The 26,620-nt window shown below is 48.3% G+C and overlaps 1 protein-coding gene across 7 annotated transcripts in view; it reads left to right on the top strand.

Moving 5' to 3' along the window:
* CHST15 (carbohydrate sulfotransferase 15) overlaps positions 1–26,620 on the top strand; it is a 278,611-nt gene that overhangs the window by 226,272 nt on the left and 25,719 nt on the right. For 5 of the 7 annotated variants that reach the window (XM_081074503.1, XM_081074500.1, XM_081074504.1 and 2 more), the window contains 2 exons: positions 23,983–25,040; positions 25,736–26,075. In XM_081074503.1, the coding sequence (XP_080930629.1) occupies positions 24,495–25,040; positions 25,736–26,075 (886 nt within the window). In that variant the 5' untranslated portion in view covers positions 23,983–24,494. Of the gene's footprint in view, positions 1–9,779; positions 10,068–10,528; positions 10,958–23,982; positions 25,041–25,735; positions 26,076–26,620 lie in introns of those variants that run through there. The other 2 variants (XM_081074501.1, XM_081074505.1) reach the window with 2 other exon arrangements.

Below are 26,620 nucleotides of genomic sequence, written 5' to 3' on the forward strand. Positions count from 1 at the left end.
CTGCAAAGGGGCAGGATTTGTCTGTCTGGTTCACCTCCCTTCCTTCCCCCACCCTCTGGGCCTAGCAGAGCCACACTGAGTGGAATCTGTTAATGGTTCCAGGTACGAGATTCTTAGTACGGCCTGTGAGGCAGCATTCTTGGACAATGGCCTCAAATGGAAGGAAACCATAAAGATAGAAGAAAATAATGCTATTGTGTTGGAGTCATAGTGACCAGTACCTTACATAACTCTGTTTATCTTCCCTTCAGCCCTGGGAGGTAGATGACGTGATACTTGTTTATAGCGGGGCAGATGAAGCTCAGAGAGGTTCTGTAACTTGTCCTGGGCCCACCAGCTGGCAGTGGCTGGGCGCAGATTTGAATCTAGGACTTGCCTCGTGGCTGTACCCTTTCTGTGCTACAGGACACGTCAGGGAGGGAGAGAAGTAACATTTATGGATAACCAGGTGTTTGGGATAGCTTGGTGTCCCCACTCAGGGAGTCCTCACCCACAGAGGGACACAGACGAGGAAAGACACACTGGCTACTGGGGAGTAGGTGATGGCTGAGACATGCCCAGGCCCTGCCCTCATGAAACGTGGGTTCCAGTGGGTGGACTACGTGTAAACACTTAGTCACAGGATCATTTGACGTCCACTGTGATGAGTGACAAAGGGGAGATGGGGGTGAGGGGTGGTGGGGGCGTGATGTACTGGGGTGTTGTGGACGCATTGAGTCAGTCTGGCCCAGGATGCAGGTGGCTGGAGTGGTCCAGGTAATGATGGAGGAAGCTTGCATGAGAGTGGAGCACCAAGGAAGCTCTGGGCCCAGGGGGAGGGAGGAAAGATCCTAGCAGGCCTGGAGGGGCAGTCTCCACATGCTGGCTCGTGGCGAGCCTGAGGGTGCAGGCTACACACATCCCAGTGAGGGGACCCGTGGTTCTCTCTCTTTGAGGTTCAGAATGCGTGGAATACTGGCTTCTGGAGCCTGGATTGATTCCACAGGTTCTCACGCCCCTGACCCCCAGCATTGTGCTCCTGTAGTTGGGGTGGCCCACACTGTTTAGCTCCTCCTGTCCCCCCGACCTCAAGAGGAGCTGGGCTTCCTCAGGGGATACTCGGGGTTCCTGGGATTTATTTTCTCACTCTCTTGGGGCATTTGAGAAGTTCTCTGGAAGTAGCTTGCAGGGGAAAATGTGCTAAGGCTACAGTGTAAGTTTTCAATGTCTTTCCCTCCGTCAGGGTATTGGCTCTATTGGCCATGAGGTGGGAAGAGACCCTGGGATCAAACTGCAAGTTACCTTGTCTGGAGGTGCAGCAGGAAGGCTTGGGCTGGCTGTTAATGGTACACTTATGCCCGAGGACGTGTGCTATGGAAAAAGGCTAAAAGAATACATGAAAGAATGCCCTTTTACAGCCCCACTTCTGTACAGACCTCACTCCTGCCCGGTGTGTACCTGGCTTGTAGGTGGCCGCCACGCTGAGCAAGACCCATGGTGTTAGCCCGGGAGGGCTGGGGCTTGCAACCTGCTGGCCAAGCCCATCCCAGGAGGGCCATTTAAGACCCTGGAAACCCCTTGAACTTGGCAATTGGAGGTCATTAGCCGTCTAACTGAAAGCTGGGTTAAAATCAGCCCTAAGTGGTTACATTCTAAGAAGCATGAACAGAGCAGGCTTTGGTTTGCCATCTCTGAAAACAAATGGGCTTGATCTGATGGGAGAGCATTTACCTCCATCGTCAACGTGAGAGGGCTGGACTGCACTGGCACGTTCATGCTCGTGTCAAATTGCCTGCGTGCCCTCTGCTTCTCTCTTGGTCTCTTACAGGGCAGAAACTTAACACCACCGTTCTAACTTTCTTTGTCTGTGAACTTTTTTTTTCTTTTCTTGGAATATAACTTACATCCTTAGAGAGCACGTACCAGACCCAGACAGCTCTATGGATTTGCACAAACAGAACTCAGCTGTGCAACCGACACCTAGGTCAAGTATAGGAACGTCATCCCAGAAATCCCTGCTTCCACCTCCTCATGAACCACCCCCAAACCCCAGGCCGGGGAAACCACCATCCGGACCTCCACCTCTGGACCTTTTTCACTTTATGTAAACAAAACCAAGTAGCATGTTCTCTTTTGTGTCTGGTTTCTTGGGCTCAATTCTACGTTGATGAGATTCTTCCGAGGTGTTGCTTGTAGCTGTAGTTTGTTCATTTTCATAGCATAGTTATAGCGTGTTTTCCCCGAAAATAAGACCGGGTCTTATATAATTTTTTGCTCCAAAAGACGCATAAGAGTGTATTTTCAGGGGATGTCTTATTTTTTCATGTACAACAATCTACATTTATTCAAATACAGTCATGTCATCTTCTGGAACATCATCATAACGTGCTAAAGGCGTCCGTCTGGCTGACGATCTTAACTGGAGCTTACTTTCAGGGTAGGTTTTATTTTCGGGGAAACATGGTAGTAGCCATTCGACTGTGGATAGACACTGCAATTTCTAGTTTTTACCTTTCAATGCATGCATTGGGCATTCTAGTACGAGTCTGTGTAAGCATTCAGACGCATTTCTGTGGGGCCCATACCTGGGAGTAGGCTTGCTGGTCTTGTGAAAGGGTGTGCTCAGCTTCAGTGGATGCTGCCAGTTTTCCAAGTGACTATACCAAACACAGTTCCCATCAGCTGTGTCTAAGCTTCCGGAAGATGAAGTAGGAGCCTGGAAAAACGTACCGTGAGCCTGATGCCCCTTTGCCCTCCGCCCCAAAGGGAAAGACCCGAGGGGATAACTGCTGACCCTCTGCAGGTTTGTGTGGAATGGATGACTGAGAAGGGACCTTTTCTCTACTCGGTGATGCCCCCGGAAGAACGCTGCTGGGGTTCTGCACCCCCTGGTCATGTTTCACTGGAAGTCAGTCTTTGTACCCCAACTTGGGGATGGGGATCTGTTAGTCTCTGGGAATAGCCCAGAATCCAGCATTTTGGTCACTGCGCTCTCGGATGTCTCCCTGCACTGAAGTAAAGCCTCCAGGCTGGTCAGTGAGATGAAATGACAGGCCTGGGGTTCTGTCTCCTGGGGGTAGGGGGAAAGGGGACTGCCAGCACTATGGCTTCATCTAGAAAGATTTGAGTTGCAAATCAGTCCAGTCCCAGAACCAACCGATTCTGCACACCCCTTTCTTGTGTGCAGCTTGACCAGCTGGAGCTTTCTGCCCTGTGTTCAGGGTGGAGAAAGAGCTTTTCCTTCCCCACCTTGAGCTGATGTTCAGTGTGACGGGGCGTTCAAGGCAGCTGGCATTTCCTGAGTCCCTGCGTGTTGATAAGAACTCAGAGCAGCGTGCTGGTGTCCCTGTTATAGACAGGAAACTGAAGGGGAGGGGCTCACACTGTCCCTAAGTGCGGAACCCCACTGGGGGCAACCCTGGCTGAGTTCCAAGGTGTACGCTCCACCCTGGCTCCATCTATTCCTAACTCAGCAGTGGCTATGGCTGAATTAGGGAGACTTGGAAGGAGGGAACATCTGGGGCCATGAGCTTGAGGCTTAAAAGTCACCTGGGGGGATTGCCCACCTGCCTCCCCTGCGCGCAGTAGATGCGGGAAATCTGGGGCAGGGTCTGGCAGCTGTGTTTTTATCCAGTGTCCTGTGAAGGCGTCCATCAATTTTGGCAAACTGTGACTTCTCAGTACCATTTATTGGGAGGCCTGGCAAGGAGGGGAGTGGAGGAAATACGAACCAGTCCTGTCCTGCAAGGAGCTCACAGTCCTGAGCAGCTCTGCGTAGTAGTAGAACTTGGTGATGATGGAGACACTTTGTATCTTCACTGCCCAGTGCGGTAACACCAGCTGCATATGGCCAGTGAGCACTTAAAATGTGATGAGTATGGTTGAAGAACTGAAACTTTAAATTGCATTTAATTTTAATTGATTTGACTTAAAAACAGATACTTGGTTCGGTTATTGGAAAATATTTTGTTTGGAGCAACGTGGGCATGTAAGTTTCCTTTTTCGTAAATTCTATGAAATCTAAATACAGATCAGGTCCTTCTGGTTGAAAACTTAGCATCTAAATTGAGATGTGCTGTAAGTATAAAATGTACACTGGACTTTGAAGACTCAGTGTGAAAAAAATAGTGCAAACTATTTCATAAATAACTGTTATACTAAATACATGTTGAAATGGCAATGTCTTGGATCTATCAGGTTGAATAAAATATACTGTGTTTCCCGCAAAATAAGATCTAACTGGAAAATAAGCCCTAGCATGATTTTTCAGGATGACATCCTGAACATAAGCCCTAATGCGTCTTTTGGAGCAAAAATTAATATCAGACCTGGTGTTATTTTCAGGGTAACACCGTATGAAAATGAACTTCATCTGGAACATTTAAACGTGGGTGTATGGCCCACCTTCTCTTTCTGTTGAACCACAGCTCTGAGGATTATCTCTTCCTCGCTGGAGTTTGAGCCAGAGTAGCAGGGAATTGGAGGGGATGAGAGAAGCCCCTGCTGTCCTTATTATTTTGCTCAGCTGGGAGCAGGGTTTCGGGCTGATTTCATAGCCGGCCCTGTGCATGGCCTCAGGAGTACCTGTCCAACGAGGGGATGTCCTCAGTGAGCTGCTCTAGGGCCCTGCCCTTCTTCCGTTCTCACCACATGATGCTTCTGCTCTGATGCTCCAGGCTGGGGAGAAAGTACTGGAACATTCTTGAGCATGTCCCACTCTGGACTGCATGACAAGCACACGTGAGTGGGACCAGACCAGCCCCTGGTCAAGTGTGAGAACTCGGCCTTGAGTTTTACATTAAATTTGATTTAATTTAAATCTCTGCCCCGATGGGAATAGAGAACCCCTGCCAACACTAAGCTACGGAAATGTGGCCCCAGAAAGTGAATTGGGTTTCGCCTCTGCCTCCGGCCTTGACCCCACCATTTCTGGGGGGGCAGTGGGAGTCACTACAGTGGTGTGGCAGGTGGTACAGAGTAGTGATACTCAGGGGAGTGCATTAAAGTGTTAGCAGATGCTCTGCTTCAGCAGCTCATTTCCACCCACAGAACTTAGCCCGTCTGACTTCTTATTACCTTCTTTGCGGGGTTCTGGATGGCTCCCCCACTGGCCTGTGAGCTCCACCAGGCAAGCTTACTTCACCCGTGTCCCTGCGTCATACTTGGGCAGGGCAGACAGCAGGGGTCTCACGGACTTCGCCAAATGGGTTAATTGGGTGCGTGCTCTCTTCAGCTGAGGGTCAAATATAGCCCTTGAGGTGGGGGGTAGGCTTCCCTGAATTATGCCCAGTGGGTGGACCCTGGACTTGGGGGTGGTCAGGAGCTCCACGTCCACACTGTGCTTTAGTCTAAAACTCCAAATGTGGGGTTTTCTTTTTCCTCTAAAAACGGGTTCTGTTACACATTGGAAAGAGAAATCTTCCCATCTGTGCAGAGCTTTTCTCTCTACCAAGCATTGTCTCAACCATACTCATTTGCTCCTGGCTCCACCTGGGCGACATCAGCATTTTCATATGTCATCCCAGGAGATAGCTGGGGCCACGTGGCCAGAGTCGAATAGCTGATGGGGGTACAGTGGAACTTAGATTTGGGGAACTCCTATCTGGGGGTGACTTCTTCCTGCTTATTATATCCCACATTTAATGCAACCTAATGCACACAACCTGGTTGGTCAGGCCCGGGGGAGCAGGACACGTGAAAGTGGAGGCGGGAGGACTTGAGCTTGGTTGTAGAAGGACAGCCTGGCCGGCTGGGGTGGGCCCTAGGCTGGCCTCTGTGCCCAGGTGTTCCTGCAGGAGCCTGGGGAGGGGCACTGGTACTGGCTTTTCGGTGCTCTGCTCTGCTCACCTGTTTGGTCAGTGACTCAAATTTCTCCAAACCCACTCATTCCGCCGTCCTCTCCAGCTTGCCCCAGGCCCCGGGCCCTGCCCACTGCTTGCTTATGCTTCTCCTTCCATCACACGTTGGGGTGGGGTGCCCTGGGTCCACCCCACCCCGCCACACCAGCACCTGCCTGATGACTCCCGTTGGACAGTTCACGCTGCCTCTGCCCATTTTCCTCGAATGGCGTCTGAAGACATCAGGGGTTAACTTAAATCCACAGGCTTTTGCATTCACTGGCTGTATGTACAATCTGTGTGGTCTTGGTTTGCACTAGCGTTAAACTTGCAGAATTCAGTCGAACCCACTTCTCTCTATGTTTGGGAAGGCGACGGATGTGGGAACTCAAACGGGACGCTGGTCTGTGGGAGTTTGCTCCTTCACCGGGTCAAGGTCAGACTCACCGCCTCCAGGGAGGGGCCTGTGGGTCACGATGCTGAGCCCATGTCTGTGCAGGGACACAGGACGTCCCCCACCTCTGAGAGGCAGAGGCCCCACCTGGACTGTGTCCCATTGATGTCTGACTGCAGCTTAGTGCCCAGAGGGACGTGCTCCTAGCTGTTCGGACACTTTCTTCCCAGCTGGGTTGTCTCCTTGCTGTGCCCTCTTTGTGGGCTCAGGGCCCCAAATACCATCAGACCTAATATTCTTAAAAAAAAAAAAAAAAGAAATCCTGTTTTTATCATTTGAATTATTTGTATTATTAATTTTTTTTTTTTTGTATTTAAGAGTAGGGCTATCAAGGTAGGTGATTGAAAGCAGAATTTTTTAATAAGAGCATAATGATCTTTTTTAAACAGACTTAGAAGACATTAAAATGCATGTGTTTTGATCTTCCTTCTCTGAATTAGAATATGACGGACCCGTTGTTGCAATGCATAGGGAGGTAAAGCATTTCTGAGGCATTTCGGCGAGCCAGCCTCCTCGAAGAGGCCGGAATGAAACACGGGAGGAACAGTGTGACACAGGGAGACCAGAGGCATCCCCGAGGTCTCAGGTTAGCGAAGCACAAGCAAAAGAGCAGGTGGTAGTAGTCCCCCAGTAAGGACGACACAGGCTTCTTGCTCAGCGCTGTCGTGGACTGGCTCAGCCCTTCTCGCAATCCTGTTAGACTAGACTGTTTCATCCTCATCCCCACGTTTCAGATGGGAACGAGGCAGGCTGAGGTCAGGCCGTTTCGGGGACTCGTGATCGTAGCCACCATTCTGCTCCCAGAGCTTGGCTGGTGGAACCACTTTCAAATAGAGCCGGGTCTCCGCCACCCGCTGGCTCTGCCTGAGACACCCGAAGGGGAGACCTGGGGGCAGCTGTCCCAGGGTTAGCCATATACTCCCTTTTTGCTTCGGTTATTTCACTAATTGAGGCAAAGATTCTGTGAGTTTTGACATTAAGTATCTGGGTAATTGCCTCAAAACATCATTTTCATTTTACATGTTTAGACACAGCCTTTAATGAAATCGGAAAACCCAACTCTACTTGGGGAAATGATATTAATTTATATTTTTAACTTTGTTTGCCCAAAGACCTTGGTGGCTTACGCTTCCGTTATAAGCTTAATTGCCCAACACATACTATCCTCCAACTGCTGTTTGTCAGACTTGAAAGGCAACCTTGGTTTGCTGCAGATGGACTGACCCAGCCTTAGCTGGGAAACAAGGGCTTTAAAAAGATGGCTTCTCAGGTGCCTGGCTTTGGTTCGAAGGTTCTGCTCTGGCGGCTTCCAGGACCAACTGAATTGAAGTCTGCCCTCCTTTGTATCCGTTCTCATGACCTAGAAGTGGTGACTGAACAGATGGGTCTGAACAAGTCAGGAAAATGCCAGCAGTTCCACTGAATGACGTGCATGTAAATTACCGGCCAGAAAACATCCATAGAAAATAATAACTAAGAGTGTCATGCTACCTTTGAAAAGTGTTCCTAATTTCTCCATCAAGATCCCCAAAGAGAATTTTAAAGAGGCTTGAAGTATGCTGCTTGCAACAGTCCTGGCCCATTATTCTATCCTTCGGTCTCAGTGCAGAATGGGGTGTCTGGGGTGCTGTTGTCATGTCACTCAGGAATGGGGCGCTCATGCCCAGTGATGCTCTGAGAAGCCCAGACGGCTCCTCTCCTCCAGGAGCAAAGCTCCTGTGTGGGAGGGGGTCAGCTCCTAGTGGGAGTGGGGGTGAATGGAGCAAGAGGAGGAAGCCGCACCCATGGCGTGTACTCACACAAGTCCTGCTGTCACCCAAGGCCCTGAATGGTCTCAGGAAGCTGGGGGGGGAGGGGGGGACAGGAGGGGAACACAGAGAGGCAGCGTCTGTGCTGACCACCCCTCTGGGAGAGAGGTGATGAGCAGCCCAGGTAGGGGTGCCCGCTCCTCCCCAAATTGAAATGTCTCCATCTCTTTCTTAAATTGTAAAGTGAATGCTACGGAAAAGTATCTTGGGGATTTGTCCAAAATCATTCATTTTTGCACAAGGTTTTACAACAGCCAAAGGGGTGTGAAAACCTTAGAAAAACTGAAATCAACCAAAGTCAGTCCAGCCATATTGTAAACTGTTTTGTCTTCAGAAGTTGAAATTACCCCAGATGTATGAACATTTAGAAAAAAGATCAGCCCAGATTGCTTTGTGACAGCGTAAACTTGTTCCTTTCAGCCAATTTCATGAGAGGAGGAGGGGGTGCAGAAATAATGCAGCAGCAGTGACAGGACAAGTCCTGGCGGCAGTGGGGAGAGAAACCCTTGGGCTTGGGTCCCAGAGCCATGGCCTGTGCAGGCTGAAGCAGCTCTGGACGCAGTGGTTTCCTTCTTCCCATTTCTCCTCCACCCTCCGCCGCCTCTCCCACTGGAATGGAGCTGGTTGATGCTCAAAACTGTTTTAGCCCCAGCGCTCTGTAATGCCCTGGGTAATTTCTGAACCCCCAAATCTAGTTTCTCTCACCCATAAAAACCAGTACAACCTTCAAAATAGTTCAATGGAGGAGCTTATTTATTGCGTAGGTAATGAGTATTTTATCTCTTCTGAAGCATTGAAGAGGGAAAGAGTAGCTGAGGGGATCAAAATAAAAAAGAAAAGAGCAAGGGAAAGAAAGAAGGAGAAAGGTAATTGGGATTTTCAGTTGACTCTGAATACTTGATGTTTTTGAAACATTTCCAAATTTCCTTTACAGGAAAGGAATGAAACTGATCCAAAGGAAGGATTTTTTGTTTCCTTTTGTCCTGAACTCCGTCCTAAAAAATTGTGTTGACCAAGTGCCTGTAGAAATTTGCCTGAAATGGTTGTAAGAACTGAAAATGGGTAAAAACAAAACAAAATGGAAAACAACCCAAAGCTTCTGGCCACAGATAAGAATCATATAATTAACTAAGACGTATCATTTTGGTGTTTTCTTAAGTAGGAAAGCTCATTTAGAAAGGCAGGGAGGTGCTCCTGAGGTCAGTGGGCCTGAGATGCAGTCACCAGCTCTCAGAGACCCCTTGATTCTCCTCTAGCAGAATGGGGGGCGGGGGGGGGCGCGGTGGATGGGGGCGGCTCCCTGGGTGTCAGGAACGTGAGGCCAATGAAGCCTGGCACCAGCCCACCAGTCAGTCCCACAGTGGAAGCCAGTGCCAGCCGCAGGCTCCCGAGGTACCAGGAAATGGGTTTTCAGTGACAGGGAATAATCCTAGAGAGGCAGAATTTGAAAACCTGCAGAATTGAAAATTCTATTTTAAATGCCACACACACACACACAACATAAAACCCAAGTCATGCATTGAGAATTCTCTGTTTCTGACTGTGCTATATTTGTATAAGTGTTGCCTTCCTTTCTAATTTTTTTCCTTTGGGGAATATTTGTAAAAGTGAGCAAAAGAGACACTCTTGCCTTCGTGGAGCTGGTATCCCAGTGGTCAAGGCAGAGGCCCGTCCAAGAGGCTCACACCAGGAGGAGAAATGGAAGGCGTTTGCTGGATGAGGGCGGGGCCTGACGGACTGGGGGTTTGGTGGGGGCCCCTTGGCTGACCTCTGAGGAGTGAGCAGGAGTTCCTGGCAGGAGTTCGTGGCAGGAGTTGGTGGCTCAAGCAGACTAGTGGTGTTGGGGAGAGGCAGATGGAGCTACGGACACAGGCAGGCGATGCGGACAGCCAGGCGGGGCACAGGCAGGCGTAGAGCCAGTGTCGTCTCTGCCCTCATCCTCCTGCAGACTTCAAGGGAGTGGCCAATGTCCTATTTACAGCCCAGCAGGTAAGAGGCTCAGAGGTTAGGTGGCCTGCCCAAAGTCACACGGGTTGGTGTGGTTGTTTCAGGATGTTGCGGAGTCCTGTGGTCTGTATGTGCCACCGAGTCAGGTATGTTCCCGCTTTGCTCACCGTGCATTCCCGTGAACTCCAAGTTCGGTGCTCGTTTTGTGGCTCCACAGCTTCCACTGGGCTTTTGGAAGGACAGGGAAGCTTCTCGAAGGCACTCAGGTCATGTCGGGAGAGATTCTTACTGACTCGGAGCTGACTTGAGCTCGGAACAACTGTGTGCTTCAGCCAAAGATTTGTTTTTTTTTTTTAAAACAGACCAGAGCCCTTCTTGATAGGAAGTCAGCTATAAGGACTTTTTTAAAGTCTTTTTTTTTTTTTTTTTAAATCGAGACCTTTTTTTAGCCCAGGAGGAAGTCTGCTCTCTGTAAACAAGTCCTGACCTTCATAATGAGGCCTGAACACTTTCAAGATCTGTCTGAAAAAGATCCCACTTTTCTGTGGTTGATTCTAAGAATTTTACTTGTTTACTCCTAGATCAGCTGTCTAATTTTATACTCCATATCGCTTCCTCTCCTGTCTCCACTCCATTACCTAGTTGCAAAAGGAGGTTTCCCGTCCTGGGCCAGCAGCGGCCCCTGCTCATTGACGAGATGGGCGTGGACAGTGTCTTAAGCCTCCTCGTAGCTGGGCTCCAGAGACAGGGAGGTGTTCTTGGAGAACAGACCCTTGTTACAATATTTATTATTCTCCGCCTTCAAGTATTAAAATTTGGAGAGATTTTTTTTTGGAAAAAGGAAATCATACAGCACCGAACGCTTTCAGAACTGTCTCTGCTTACCTGAGGAAGGGGAAGAATTCCTTTCCGATAGACCGGCCATATCCAAGGTCAGTACATTGGGTGGTACCATGTTTCCTTGAAAATAAGACCTAACCGGACCATCAGCTCTAATGCGTTTTCTGGAGCAAACATTAATAGGAGACCGGGTCTTAGAGAAGACCTTATATTAATGTTTGCTCCAAAAGACGCATTAGAGCTGATGGTCTGGCTAGGTCTTATTTTCGGGGAAACACGGTAGTATGTCCAGTGGGAAGATGTTATTAATTAAAAGAATTTGGGAAACGAGGGGATGAAGTGAGTAACTTTGGTGTAACTTCCGTTTGGCACTTTGCACAGAGGCGTCCATTGCAGTCTGGCCTGTTTCGAGCCACCTCATCTGAGGAGAGAGGCACGATTGCACGGATTGTCCACAGATGAACCCTCGGCTCAGAGATGGCGGACATCTTAGGGTCCCTGGGCCCTGTCCACTTTGTATTCAATGTTTATTACTATGATCATCACATCTTTATTGTCCTTGTGGTTACAAAGTAACACTTGCTGTGTGTAAGTGAAATGAGAAGAAAGGTAGAAATGTTGGAGTGGAGAGCAAATCCCACTCCGCCCTGCACGCCCACTGTTAACGACTGAAAACTGTATGATGTGCCTGTGTGCGTCCTCGGCCTCCCTGCACTGAGGGGCGACTTGGGCTTCGGCTCGTGTTTAAATCCAGCTCTGCCACTTACTCCCTGGGTAATTTCGGACAAGCCATGTCACTGCTCAGAGCCTCGGTTTTTTTACCTGCAAAATGGAGCAATTATATCTACCTTCAGCATCGCCTCCAAGTCGGGGTAGCATAGTGCCTGTCCCAGTTGGGATGCTCAGTTCCTGTTAGTTCTCTTCTTCGCTGTCCTATCGGGGCTTCTTAAACTCACCTTCAGGGTATCTTGAAGGTAGAAGATAGTAAGTTCTCACTAGCGTGCCCGGGGCTGGCCCCAAGGAGCCAGCTGCAGCCAGGAAGGCAGAACTCTGCAGATTTTGTGTCACTTAGTGATGTGTCTGAGTATAACTTAATTTGGAAACAATGTTTCAAATGTTTAAATATTTTAAACATGGAAGCTTCAACTTGTCTCTTAAGTTCTTGCGGCTCCTGGCCCACCTCTGCGCGCTCCTGGAGGCTGGCGCATCTCCTCGTACCCCTGGGAGGGCTGGCACTCCTCCACGCAGCAGCGCTGCTGGGTCTGGGGCTGGAAGTATAGTCCTCGCCTCTTGTCACACCTTGTAAGGGCCAGGTCTGTCTGTGGGCAGACAGTGAATGTTCACTAACTGTAGGGGACACCCTGGAAAAATCCCATTTCATCTTGTTCTGAAACAATAGGATATTGAAATTCAGTCAGATTGCTCACTCTTTTCATCCAAAAGAAATTCCCAAGAAATGTTTTCAGGCATTCTTCTTGTTCAAGGGTTAACCAGATTCTTATTTTGCTTATCTTTGGAAATAAAACAATGTTTAAACTATTCAGATCAGCAAGGCCATCTGGTGGGGAGTAGCAGCTGCTCCCCATTTAGTTGTGCCGCCTCATTTATTCATTGTAGGGTGCCTTTGTACAGCTGCAGCATTGCTATTCGCAGTTGGTTTGGAACACACGAGCTACGTGTCTATGCACGACCTCTCTTCTCTGCTCGTCCTGAGCACATCCTGTTGGGCATTTTCTACTGTTTGCCAACCTCTACACTCTTCCCGAAGTCGTGTAAGCGAGTAGGAGGGATCTGGGGACCCAAGGGGGGGGGCAGAGCAACCCTGCCCCTTTGGGCCCTCATATGTAGCCTTCATGCATTATACTCGGAGCCACTTCGTTTAATTCGTTTTCCTTTTCATGTTAAGGAAAAGTTGTTGAAAAGCAACTAGAATCTACTTCTCATCTTTGTGGTCTAGCTGCGCAAGAGGCAAAATGACTCGTAGTCTGAAAATGTGTCACTTTTTCCTGGTAGTGCAGGTTTGTTATTGCAGGTGTTTGAACCCTGGAAAGCACGCAAATGGAATAATAACAGGACTTATCACATACCTGGGTCTCTGAGGTCATTGGATCATGTGATGCTGAGTCAGCTGTGAAGAGAAGAGGATGAGGGTCTAAGTGGCGAGGGGGTTTGCCTACAGTCATACGGCTGGTGCTCCGCCCAAGGCTTTAGATCCCCAGGCCCGAGGTCTCAACTGTACTCTAAGTCATATGGGGGAGCAGGTGCATAGCATTAAATTCCCTGGGCCACAGTTTCCCCATCTGTAAAATGGGAATACTAATTGTGCGTTCCACTTAGATTATCATGACATATCAACAGGACAATCCCTATAAACCCCATCCTGGTGCCTGGACACAGGAAGCAAGCCCTTAATATATGTTAGCTCATGTCACTTTTATTGTGGTGTCACTAAGTGGCAGGAACCCTGTTCCAGGTATCTGCTGGCAGTTTTCTCCTTCTGTCATTAACTTAGAAACTATTTAGTGAGCACCCACCCTGGGCCAGGCACAGCAGTATACAAGGGTGAGGAGCAAGTCGAGCAAGTCGAGCTCCTGCACTGGCTGGGCCTCACTGACCCTGCCCTTGGACAGTCACCAGACTGCAGCTGCACCTCCTCGCCTGGGAGACGGGGTGGGCGGCCGGTGGGCTGGGTGAAGGCTGACCTCGATGCTATTTAAGTCTCGAGTTCCGAGCAGGTTTCTCCCAGCGCTGCCGTCTTGCATGCTGGTACAGGGAAAAGGTCACAGGCTTTGTAGCCAAACAGGCCTGCGTTTGGATTCTGGCCCTGTCACTGGCTAGCTGTGGGTCTCTGTGCAGGTTTTTAACCATGCTATGCCTCAGTTTCCCACATATAAGTTGTGGATCTCAGTGCTGACCTCACGGGGCTGCCATGGAGAAAGGACCTGTCATGTGCTCAGTACGTGGCAGGTGCCAGAGATTGCGTTCACTGTCTCTGAGGTCACTTAAAGCCCTACACTGGCTCCAGGTCTGTGAAGTGTGTGTCCCTGTCTGCGTAAAGGGTGGTACTTAATTTTCCATTTGAAATGTCTTCATGCAGACTGAGCATTGCTTCCTTGAAAGGCTTTATACCATACGACTGTCACCACTTCCTTGTCACCGTTTCGGCGGGTGTGTTTCACAGCGAACTGCGTAAGCTTACTTTGTGTAGGTTCTACCTTAATGGAAAACGACCGTCAGTCAGTAACTAGACAAGCTGGAGTGGAAAAATCGAGCACTTCTTTGAATTACTACTGGAAATAATAAAATGGGTGTTTAGAAATAAGTCTGCCCTCCCCGATTTGTTTCAGGAAAAAAAAAGTTGTCAGTTGTGTCACAAAGATCTGTGGAGTCTTTTGTGCACATTGCAATCATCGGGTGACAATTGCAGCATGAACATAATTCAGTCTCTTTTCCGTCCTGCTGCTGTGCTGAGCAAACCTGGTCATTAGTGCAGTTCAGAGAGACGGCGGAATCTGTCTGTGTTTCGTCCGTACAGGGGCGGCTGTGCAGGGACCTGGAGCAGATTACCCCACTGGGGAGTGACCTGTCACAGAGACTGTTAAAAAAAGATCCCTTGCCCTCCCACCTTCAGCTGTTGGAAATCGTGGGGGTCCGTGGGCACCGCTGTTAGGAGGATGTGTTTTCAGCTCCGTGAGCCAGCGCTGGTTCTTTCGGGGTCTGCAGATTCTCAGGGGCTGGTGGGCTTTGGGGCTGTGCTGGCAATGGGATGTATAATTCTGAAGGTGGATATTTTCCTGGAGCTGCTGGAGACCTTGTTCTGGAGCTAGATGGGATCGTCCAGAAGGCCTGAAGTGTGTAATCTCGGCACAGTGCCCTGCACACAGTGGGTGCTTGATAAACTTTCAGTGTAGGCTAATAATAATGAGAAAACACTCTGTGTGTCTTTTGGGTTAATTGTCTAGTCTTTTTTGCCCAGCATAAAGCAAGTACCACATCAGCTTTGCAAGGCTCGTGGCAAAACCGCTGACTTCCTAGCAGGCCTGGACAACATAACAGATGATGATGATGGGTTTTTATTAGGGAGACGGTAACTTCAAATCATACATCGTGAGTGTCAGGGCTGAAAGAGGTAGTCCCAACTCCATAGTTTACATACAAGGAAACAGGCCCAGAGATGCAGTGACTTGCTCAGCATTCCCAGCCAGGTTTGTGATCAGGTCTGGGTTAAGACCATACTGAGGAATCGCAGCTTAGGGGCCATACACAGTGGCTTGCTGCCTTGTTGGGAAGGTGTTACCTTGGTGGCTCTCAAGGGTCAAAGTGCAGATGGTCCAGGAAGCCACCACCCCAGTCATCCAGAACCCAGGCTTGTTTCTTTGATGTGCAAAAGCAAAAGAGCGTTGGGGTTGCTGCTGGATTCTGCCTCCTGTGCGAGGGGCCACTTCCATTCCTCTTGCAGGCTCAACTTCAGTGTTTTATTAGCTGAGGCATGGTGCTTTCTGCCTCAGTGCTTTCTGCCCTCCTTCTCCCTACCCTGCACTTTGTGCCAGGCCCAGAAGCTGGTCGTTGTCTTGGTGCTGTCCACGTCACCCGTCACAATTTGCAGCTGGAGGACACACATCTGAGTGACGAATAGAGTGAGTTTTGATGGTTCAGACTTGGTGCCCTAGGCTGACAAGGGGATGGAAAGAAACCCTGTCCTGTGCCTCTTCCCATGTCTGTCTCCCATGTGCTTCCCGGGGCTCCCTACCCTGTATCTCTGGGTGAGACTGCAAATCTGGTCTTAGGAAGGGATTTCAGAAGGGAAGGGAAGGGGCCGCTGTCTGAGGCCAGGCCGGGGGACAGGGTAGGGGTTAGGATGGGCTCCCCCCATTGATGAGGTGTGGGGGGAAGAGTGGGATCGGGACCCTGGTCTTGACGAAGAGCTGTGCATCGTGGGGGTGGTACAGACGCACTGGACCTCACCTTCCTTGCCTGTAAAATGCGGGACTGGATGAGCAGGTTCCTGCGGGTTTCGTTCACTGGAGCCTGTGCCGGTGCTGACCTGGGCCCTGTCTGCCGCCATCACTGTCAAGGAGTTCTGGCTGTTTCACGGTGTGAAAGACTCTGCAGGAGAAGCCCCAGGGCATTCCCCCATGAGTTCCTTTCTGCTGTCAATCTCCTCCCCTGGTAAAGAAGTGGCTCACTTAGCCCAGACTTTTAGGCCTCTGGAGACGGACACGGTTCTGGAAAATATTGACCCTCCTTGGTAAGCATGGACACAAGTTGTGGACGGACGGTCACTCTGAAGGGGCTAAGCTTTCCTGAGTTGCACCCACAGCTGTCCCAGGCTCTCCAGGGCTCTCCACTCGCGTTACTGACGCACCTGAGTGATCCCAGTCAACTGTTTCGTACTGTCTTGTTTCTATGGGAAAACGTGACTGTGTCTGTGTGCCTGCCTGTAGCTGCCACCTGCCTCTTCTCAGTCATTACTTCACATTAGTTGCAGACAGGAAAATTGAACACCTGTGCCTAGAATTATATTTACACTGAAAGCAAGCAGGCCTGGGATGAGGGCCCGAGGGCCTGTCCTGTAATAATGCCAAGAAAGTCTGTCATTGGCTGAGACTGGCTCTGTGCCAGATGCCGGGTCAAGCGTTTTATAGATGTTTTCTCATTTCCTCCTCACGTCCACCCTGGGAAACAGAGATAGTTTTATTCCCATTTTACAGATGAAGAAATAAAGTCGCAGAACGGTTAAGCTGGTTGCCTGAGATCATAAAGCAAAGAGGCAAAGGAGGCAAAGGAGGCTGCATTGTGAAGATTAGATCTCAGTGGGAAAAAAATGCATGGTTTTTTTAATGGAATAAAATAATAGTTTAGAATATATGTTTTCTGTGCTGTAAAGCGTGTAAGGTAGTCATTAACAAATATAATGTTGATGATGAACTGAAGTATGTAGGGTCAAAAGTATGTTTTAAAAATAACTTTTAAAACACTGGCTGAGTGTTGTATGACACACACTTCGGGCCAGCCAGGAAGATCGTGCAGGTCACGCAGTGTGAGAATCCCTGTTTCAGACAAAGCATGAAGGAGGTGTCTCAGTCATCAGGAATGGTGAAATCTGGCAAGGAAGCCATATAAATCAGGATACAGGAAGGGCTTGCTGAAGGAGAGGAAGCAAGGGAGAAATTATAGTAACTCTAAACAGAGGCAAGGAGGAGGCCTCTTCATCAGGAAGTGGGGAGAAGGGGGTCAGTTGTCCAGATAGCTAAAGCCTAACAGCTGTGGTTGTCATAACACACATTTTGCCAGAAAATATCCTGGTGTGTGACATTTGGGCAGTGATGTCTTAATTTGGGAATAGATATCATCTGGGTTTCAAGCATTATTTGGGCCAATCTGCTTCTGGTGTTAGCTGAGGGATTCTTTAAGGCAAAAGCATTGATTCAGTTGATCCACTGGGTCTTAAGGTGAATTCCTTTGGCCTGATTTGCTCATGATTCACTTTACTCATATAAACATATGAGGTCAGACAATTAAGTTCGTGAACTCATCCTAGAAAAAGAGCTACATGCCTCATTGCTGAATATCACTACAGCCACCTTCGAAGTGCTCCCCTTGGGAAGCTATGCACCGAGACCAACACCTAGTCCACCCTTCAAAGCAATTTTGGAACTCTTTTTCTGGAATGGCCATCAGAGCTGTCCTCGTATTAACCCTTGTCCTGAATGTCATCAAAATGTCTTCCTTTCAATATTTCCTTTATCTTTGGGTAAAGAAAGAAGTCATTAGAGGCCAGATCAGGTGAGCAGGGAGGGTGTTCCAATACAGATATTTGTTTACTGGCTAAAAACTCCCTCACAGACAGTGCCGTGTGAGCTGGAGCATTGTCGTGATGCAAGAGCTCCTTCGAGACCATTTTTGCACACACCTTTCTCATGCCAAGATTTTCAGTTAAGATTTTCCTGTTTATCGATGTTTACTTGGTCTGCTGTGCTTCTTACAGTCAGCTGATGATTTTGATACACAAATTGATGAATTTTTGCAATGTTTTTGTTGTCTGCTTATTACTGGCCTCCCTGACCTCTCTTCATCAGTGGTGTGTTCTCTCCCCTCAGAAAAACATTTAATCCATTTGTACACTGCCATTTTCTACATGGCATTATCCCCATAAACTTGGACTAACATGTCTCTGATTTCACTTCCACTCTTGCCAAGTTTAACAAGAAATTTAATGTTTGTTCGTTGCTCTAATTCAAGCTCAGACATTCTCATGATGGCACACAAAAACACGCAGCAACAATAATGAATGCCACTCAGCAAGACACCGCCACACATCGCCACAAACACATCTGTGAGACACTGATATACCAAGGTTATGAAACCTTACTGAGCTGTTTGTACACTGCTGCCAATGTAAGCACACGGTGGTAAGTTCACGAACTTAATGGTCAGACCTTGTACTTTGAAGGTGACCCTAGTGATATTCAGCAATGAGGTATATGTAGCACTTTTTCTAGAATGAATTCGCGGATGTAATTGTCAGACCTCGTATACTTGTATAATAATAGCTAACTTTTCTTAGCACTTGCTATGGGCCAGACACTATTCTAAGCGCTTGACACGAACTTGTTCACTTAATGCTCATAGCAGTGCTATGACATAGGACCTGTGATTGTTCCCAATTTACATCCAAGGAAATAGGAGGACAGAGATTTAGCGACTTGCTCAAGGTCAAAGCCAGGTAACTGGCTCCAGCACCCAAGCTCCAGTGCTGTATGTAATCTGTACTGTCAAGGACTTCTTTTGCGAAAGTCACCGCGTGGACATGACGCTAGCATCCTGGCCCGCGTGACTGCTAATTGCATTCTTTCCACAGTGCTGTAGGCCAGTGAGTGTTCATTGACCGCACTGTAAAACTCCAGGTATAAGATTAAAGCATAAAACTCCAGGTATAAGATTAAAACTGAAAATCTATTGTTTGTACAGAACTCTGCAGTCTTGGTAGCTTTCTCAGTCTTGCGGACCATCTTATGTCTTTGAGCTAAATGTGAAAAATATTTCTTCCTCCACGTGTTGATTAATATTCCTCGGAAAAATGTATTTCCGTATACTTAGCCCAAAGAGAGATGTGGGCAGTGAGACCTCCAATCAGAGGAAGGCTTTGTGTGTTAGTAAAAGTTAATTAAGACCCATCGAAGTTTTTTTTCCCAAACATTAAAGTAAAATAATATTATTAGCTATATTTTCCTCTCTCCTCCCAGAGGGCAGATGTAAATGTGTCCTACCTGAATGCAGCCGTGTATTTCAATCCATCCAGCTTTCTTTTGAAGTTTCATACGTCTTTCTTGTGCCGTATCAGCTTATAGCTACAATAATTTAATAAGCTTTTCCTAGGGTGAAATTGGATGCCCTTTATTGATCTCACACTGAGGGGGCATTCAATTACTTAATCTAAAGTGCTATTTCTGGGTCTCTCAATTACGACTTTGTTATAAATGGCTTGCTAATGATGCTTGGGGTGCATAGGTTAATAGGGGGCGTCTTAACCAGGGCTGGGTAATTGAACACTTTCTATTTTGGGACCAGTTATGTGATCTCTCACAGTGGTACTGGGTTCCCACAATCATAGTTTGTATGCACAGGGCACAGCATTGAGCCCAGGCTGGGAAGCAATCTCACTGAAATGTATACCTGAGGACTTAGGTTTAACACCTGAATGGGAGCGCCAAGGGGCCTGGCTAATCTGAGTCCACTGGCACCAAAATGTGGACATTCCAGACAGGTGAAGTGCAAAGGGCATGCAGCGCTCAATTTTTAGGGAAGAACGGCCTGAGTGTTAGGTTTCTGAAGGACTGTTCTTGGGATAATTTGTGGCATATAGAAAGGCCAGTTCAGGAACATAGCAGCAATCCATTTTCTTCTGAATACAGTCATGTTAATTTGATTTTTCTTTGCTGAGTTATGTTGGTTAATAACGTATTGTAAACACCCGTTTGGAAGAACACGCAGTGCGTATCTCGTTTTGCACTTGGACAAATCTCAGCCCTCACTCCGGCCTTCCAGGCCCCTAAGAGTCTGTCCCTGCCTCCTCTCCCATCTGGTTCCCATCCCACAGCTGCTCCATAGCCCAGGGGTCTGCCCTCCCTGCAGCTGTGGTTGCCAGATTCTCTCCTCCACAGGCCCTTGGCTTCCCTTGTCCCACGGGCTGGCTTCCTTGTGGTCATTCAGATGTCCCTTCCTAAACTGGGTCTTCTGTGGCCATCCTGTGTACGGTACCTGCCCTTGCTCTCAGGCGGCCGTTCTCACTGGGGGGGTGGAGGTCAGGGACGTGCACGGCACAGCCCCGACGACCAAGAATTAACCAGCCTTAGTGCGGCATTGAGAACCTCCGTTCTAATGCTTTTCCTGTATTTTCCTTTTTTATTTTCTTCATGGCCTTTATTGGCACCTGAGATAATGATCTTACTCAGTTGTGACTTTTTTATTGTCTGTTGCCCTGCAGCCCCCAACTCCTGTGGCCATAAGCTCCAGGGGGGAAAAAGCCTGTCTGTCGTGGTCACCCCAGCACCAACTGGCCAGTTGGACGAGAGTTGGTCTGGACGCCTTGAAGATCCAGGCTCTTCTCTTACAAAGGTGCCCAGCCACGAGTTCACCTGGTCATGAGACTTATTTTCAGTCAACCTTACTGACGTGTGTTTTACATACTATACACTGGCCACATGTTTTGCTAAAACTTGTAAATGTTACATAGTTTTATATTTTGTTTTCAAAAAGGGTCCCCCCATCTCCCCGGATCTTTTCCCAAGTGCTCTAACTCTCCAGATTCAAGCTGGGTGTCCCTATAGTTCAATTCCGACGTTACCTGGAGATGGCGTAGACCCACAGGTTAGGGACTCAGTGCCCCAAGACTGTCCCCACTTCCGACGCCGGTTGCCAGTGTTGGGTCCCCAGGCTACCCACACTTCTGTCTGACGTGGCTACAAATTCAGAGGTTCCTACCACACCCTCCTCAGGTTCAGTAATTTACTAGAATGATGCACAGAACTCCAGAAAGTGCCTTTCTTACTGTTCTGACTAGTTTGTTTTAAAGGAACCAGTGCAGGAACAGCCTGATGGAAGAGATGCATGGGGCAAGGTGTGGGGGGAGGGGCCCAGAGCTTCCATGCCGTCCCTTGAGAGCCACCCTGTGCTCTGTGCATGCAAACTGTAATTGTGGGAACCTGGTACCACTGTGAGAGATCCGATAACTGGTCCCAAAATAGAAAGTGTTCAATTACCCAGCCCTGGTTAGGATGCCCCCTATTAACCTATGCACCCCACGCACCATTAGCAAGCTCTCTGAATCCTGTCACTTAGAGGTTTGCGTGGAGGTTTCATCAAATAGGCATGACTGACTAAATCACTGGCCATTGGTGATGAACTCAATCTGCAGCTCTCTTCTCTCCTTGGAGGTAGAGGAGTTGGGGCTGAAAGTTCCAAGCTTCTAATCCAGGCTTGGTCTTCCGGAGATGCCCCATACCCGAGGCTCTCTGGGGACCACTAAGAGGCACCTCATTAGCTTAACTCAGGTGTGGTTGGAAGGGGCTTGTTATGAATAACAATTTATCACTCAGGAAATTCCAAGGTTTTTAGAAGCTATGTGCCAGGAACTAGGAACAAAGACCAAATCTTTATTTTGTCTTATATCACCCCTCCCCACCACACACACATCTTATGTTGGCTCCAGGTCCCCACACCTGGACTTGCACCTTTAGCAGTGCCCAGTACACAGTCAGCCTTCAGGAGACACCTGGTTAATGAAAGAACAAATGAATGAATTACAGAGAGGCTGTTACACCATCTAAGCGTTCTTTTAGGGCTCCTAAGGCATGTGGAATTGTCTCCCCAGTCCTCTGCTCCCATTTGATGTTTAAACAGTGAGAGGTGGAGTGCACGGTGCAGCCTGTCCTGGGGACAAATGCTCTGGCTGACCATGTCCCAGAGCCTCGCTCTTCACATGTCAGCTTCTCTCTCCACCCAGGTTTATTTATTTACTTGTAATGAGAAAACTTTGTTCTTGTTTAGGAATGTTTTGCCCATTCTGTTGGACCCAGATTTTGTACATTCTTGTCTTGGAGCTTCAAAGACCACGTTGTTGTTGTTTTTTTAATCAGGCCTTCCGCTGCCAGAGAGACAGGGTGCGAACTTGCTCCCCACCGAGATCCCGGTTGGAGCCTTATCTTCCGCGTGTAAAACAGTGTTTTCCTGGCTTAGGGCTGGGGTTGCCAAGTCGGGGAGCTTGCCCTTTTGTTTCTTTGGTTTGGAAGAATTGTTTGTACTAAGAGACGGGTCAGGGGTGGTTGCCAAGTTCGAGGCAGAGGTGCAGCCTTGAGGTTCTGACATGTCCCTCTAACTGCTGTCAGGGGTGAGGGGGCAGGGTGGAGCCTGAGATGTCTGTCACCTGGTTCCAGAGCAGTTTGCTCCAGCAGCCCCTCCGCCTCTGCTCTTCTCAGAACTGTCCTGACCCACATCTCAACCTTTACTGACCAGCATTTCTCAAACCACTTCCTTGAGACCTTAGTGAGAATTCTGTGGCCAGCTATGCTTTGGAAATTTCTGTAGCATATTCCTCTTCGGTGCAGTCACAGGACGTAGTTGCATATTAAAGGCCCTTAAAAGTCCTGGTGTAAAGAAGTCTGTCATTTTGTCCATCTGACCTTTTGTCCCAGTACGTTAAGCACAGAACACTTATTGACAACACGCAGAACACACTTAAGGAAACACTGCGTGGCTGTTTCTTGGTCCACATATTCTGATAAAACATGGGCCTTTTGGTCCAAGGGAAGAGAACATTTCTGTTGGTGAGTTCTGATTGTTTAGCCCTTCAGCCAATACACGGAGGCCTTTTGTTTTGTTTGTTTCACGTGTATACCATTAGTTATTCAACATTTATATTACAAAGAGACTTTAATGCAGGGTTAGTTAATACCACCTTTTCTGGGGGACAGTAAGGATTGTTCGAAGGTGTGTGTGCAAAGTTGGAGGTGAGTCTCCCATTCTTGGGTAAGAGCTCTAAGGAAAAAGGGGATATCCACTTCAAATGTTTTTGGTATTCACTGACAATGAAAAATCTTAATAGTGATAGTCATTGATGATGCTAATAGAGTTAACGTTTTCTACGTTTTAGGAGATGCTAAATATGTGTAGACATTATGCAAACGCTTTATATGCGTTACTAAATTGTCCTCCTATAAACTTATACGGGAGGTCCTTTTATCCTGATTTTTCTGGTGCGGCAACCAGAGCTTAGAGAGGTTATGTGGTTTGCTCAAGGTCACACAGCTAGTTAGTGGTTTATCACTGCTGGAAACTAAGTAGGTCTCCTTTTCTTTTTTGGTCTTCTTACAACATCTACAAAGAAGTGTCATCTTGGCAATAATACATTTTATAACCACGAGACTCTTATTAATGGATTTTTAAGAATGCTGTTTTCCCCAGGATGATGAAAGTGAAAAATTATTTCAGAGTCTGAAGTATTATGTTCCTTGGGGGAATACTCCATGCTGGATTTCACTGCATAATAACTTAAGAGTTAAATGATATTTTATATGATATACTCTACAGAAGGAGCGAATCGTTTCAGTGTCTTTAAGTTTTCATTAACGTTTGCTTGCTAAACTAATAGTAAAGGCTAGCTCTGGGTAACAGACTCTTGGTGCTGTTGGGAGAAAAAACGTATTTTCTCTGCCTGCTCCCAACCTAACCATCTTCTCTCTTGAATTTTTCATTGACTTAAAAGCTGGTATTTCAATCCATCCCTCAAGTTCAGAGTCACTGACTGTGCATAAATCCAAGAATGATTCCAAAGCCCTGGGATTGGGGGATCCAGTAATCTTGTTAAGTTAGGTAGAAGCATTAGAGGGTATGTGAGTTGTACAAAATATGCTGGTGCTGCCGTTGTCGAGGCCATGTTTGGTGGCAGAGATTGAACCCCAAAGCCAAGCTCCAAGGCCCTAGAACCTCTCTCTTTATCCTATATGGTTTTCTTTGACTTGCTTGTGACCAAGAAGGCTTGGCTGAAACTTGGAAGGTGACCCTGGAGTTATTGCTATTATCACATAATGTAATAAAACCTCTTTTCTTTGTTGTTTAGGTAATCTGACATCTTAAAGGTTTCGCTCCCCCTGCAGAGGAAACATTTCAAAGGAACACGGGGTGAAAAAGAAAAAATCTTCACGGGCGTCTCCATGGATGGCATGCCAATCCATCCCAAACTGAGAAGACCATGATATCTGCAAATCTCTTGGGTGTTTCCATGTTCTCCAGGGAGAATTCTTCTCCTTCGTTTTGTGCCATGGGAAAAACCTGAAGGACGGCAGAATTGCTCCCGAACTTGTGACTTTTCCAACGGTTGCAGTGGCGCTGACAGAACATGATAATTGGAGATCACTTCCTTCTGTTGTCTTCCAGAGTTGAACCAAAGAACACCCTTCCTTCTTCTCTAGTGCTTTGGCACCTGCTCATTTTTATATTTGGTGCGGTTGCTCGTGTCTTCCGACTATCTTCTGTAATCACAAGCCATCATTAAAGTTTTCCCGCACGCCTTGCAGCGTACCAGGACTCCTCGCCCATGGCTCGGTGGGCCAGCCATCCAAGGGCATTACCATGACGCACTGCATTAATTGCTGCATACAGTTGTCACCTGACAACACGCACAAACAGCAGATTGGCTGCCGAGGAGGCCCCCAACACAGTCGCCAGGAGTGTCCCGTGTGCAGAGGAGAAAACAAAATAGTGTTTCGTGTGGACGGTAAGCAGATGAACTTGCTTGCTGTTCTCGAAGTGAGGGCTGAGGGGAACGAAAGCTGGGGCGGGTTTTTGCGCTTCAAGAAGGGAAAGCGATGCAGCCTCGTCTTTGGATTGATAATAATGACCTTGGTGATGGCCTCTTACATCCTTTCTGGGGCCCACCAAGAGCTTCTGATCTCATCGCCTTTCCATTACGACACCTTCCCCAGCAACCCCAGCCTGATGGATGGTGAGAACCCGAGTGACATGAAAGAGCACCATCACCAACCTTCTGTAAATAATATTTCATACGTGAAGGACTACCCAAGCATTAAATTAATTATCAACAGCATCACAGCCAGGATAGAGTTCACGACCAGACAGCTCCCAGACATAGAAGATCTGAAGAAGCAGGAATTGCATGTGAGTAGCCTTGTGCTAATCTCTATTGATTGATGGATTTAAAAAAAAAAAAAATGGATGCTTCCTTTTCCGCCACCATCTTTAGGAACACAGGAAGAAAATGACCAAAACATTTGTGAAGAGTGACAAGGATAATTAGACAGCCTTGTGGACCAGACTGCACCGGGAGAGCGCTGTCTATTTACAGTGTTTACACCAAGAAGGGAATTCGCAGAACTGATGGGCACAGCTAGAAATGGGGAAGGATGACCCCTTCTCAAAATTCCACTCCAGGACTTTTTGCTTGGAATGCGGTCATGGTCATGGTCATGGTCATTAAAAGTTGCTCTTGTAGATCACCATCATCCTGTTTCTATCCTGTTCTGAACAGTATTTTTGTCTTTGATGGCCATTTAAATATACAGCTAGTGAAAAGATTCCAACGGTTAAATTCCACGGTTGTATGTGGAATGGATTTTGATTAAACTTTTATCTACATTCTCTCCAAATTTTATTTTTATTTTGGGATAGGGAACTACATGGTCATTAGCTGTTTACCAAGTGTTGCTTGGTTTTGGTATTTAGTCGTTGTCAAATAATACTTCAAATCTCAACACTGTCTATAAGTTATAGGGTAGGACCCTATTGGGGTTAGAATGTGTTTGGGCTAACTTTTTCCCTCTCCGCACCTCTCCTTTTTTCCTTTCTCGTTGCAGATGTTTTCGGTAATCCCCAATAAGTTCCTCCCAAATAGTAAGAGTCCGTGCTGGTACGAGGAGTTCACCGGGCGGAACACCACCGACCCCTACCTGACCAACTCCTATGCGCTCTATTCCAAGCGGTTCCGCTCCACCTTCGACACCCTGCGGAAGGCCTTCTGGGGCCACCTGTCCCACGCCGCGGGCAAGCACTTCCGCCTGCGCTGCCTGCCCCACTTTTACATCATCGGGCAGCCCAAGTGCGGCACCACCGACCTGTACGACCGCCTCCGGCTGCACCCCGAGGTGAAGTTCTCCGCCATCAAGGAGCCACACTGGTGGACTCGGAAGCGGTTTGGTGAGTGAGCGCCGGTCCGTTTTGCAAGGGGAGGGGACCCTGGGTGCGACCCGGTGTGCCTGTCGCCATCAGTCACTCATGCCTTCCGCGGCGGGGTCATCGGGGTCAGGCGGGAGGGAGAGATCCTACTGGGGGCCAAGGGGCAGTGCTGAGCTCCGTGAGGAGGGTGCAGGGGAGATGAGAAGACCCGCTGAGAGGCAGAGATCAGACCGTTCATTCACTTGTCTCAGGGCCCAGGCGAACCTCCCACGGGCTGGAACCCGGCTCCTGACCACCCAGTGAGCATTTATTGAGTGCCAGCTGTGTGCAGGGCAAGGGGGATGGTGCAGAATCGGGAGCTCATGTTTTCCTGAAGACCCTCAGCACCCGTGCCAGTGGTCAGTGCCACGTGCTAGGTGGCCATGTGTCTGGGCATGTCCACTCCCAGCTCTGCCTGTCCTGCTGGAGCCCCTGCACTGGGAGGAGACAGTAGAAAGAAAGTCTGCCACATGGGCCCCCGTTTCAGCTTCCTTCTGGCTCAGCCAAGGGCCCACGAGTCTGTCACT

The sequence above is a fragment of the Rhinolophus hipposideros genome, assembly GCF_964194185.1.
Source record: "Rhinolophus hipposideros genome assembly, chromosome: 15".
Taxonomy (NCBI): domain Eukaryota; kingdom Metazoa; phylum Chordata; class Mammalia; order Chiroptera; family Rhinolophidae; genus Rhinolophus; species Rhinolophus hipposideros.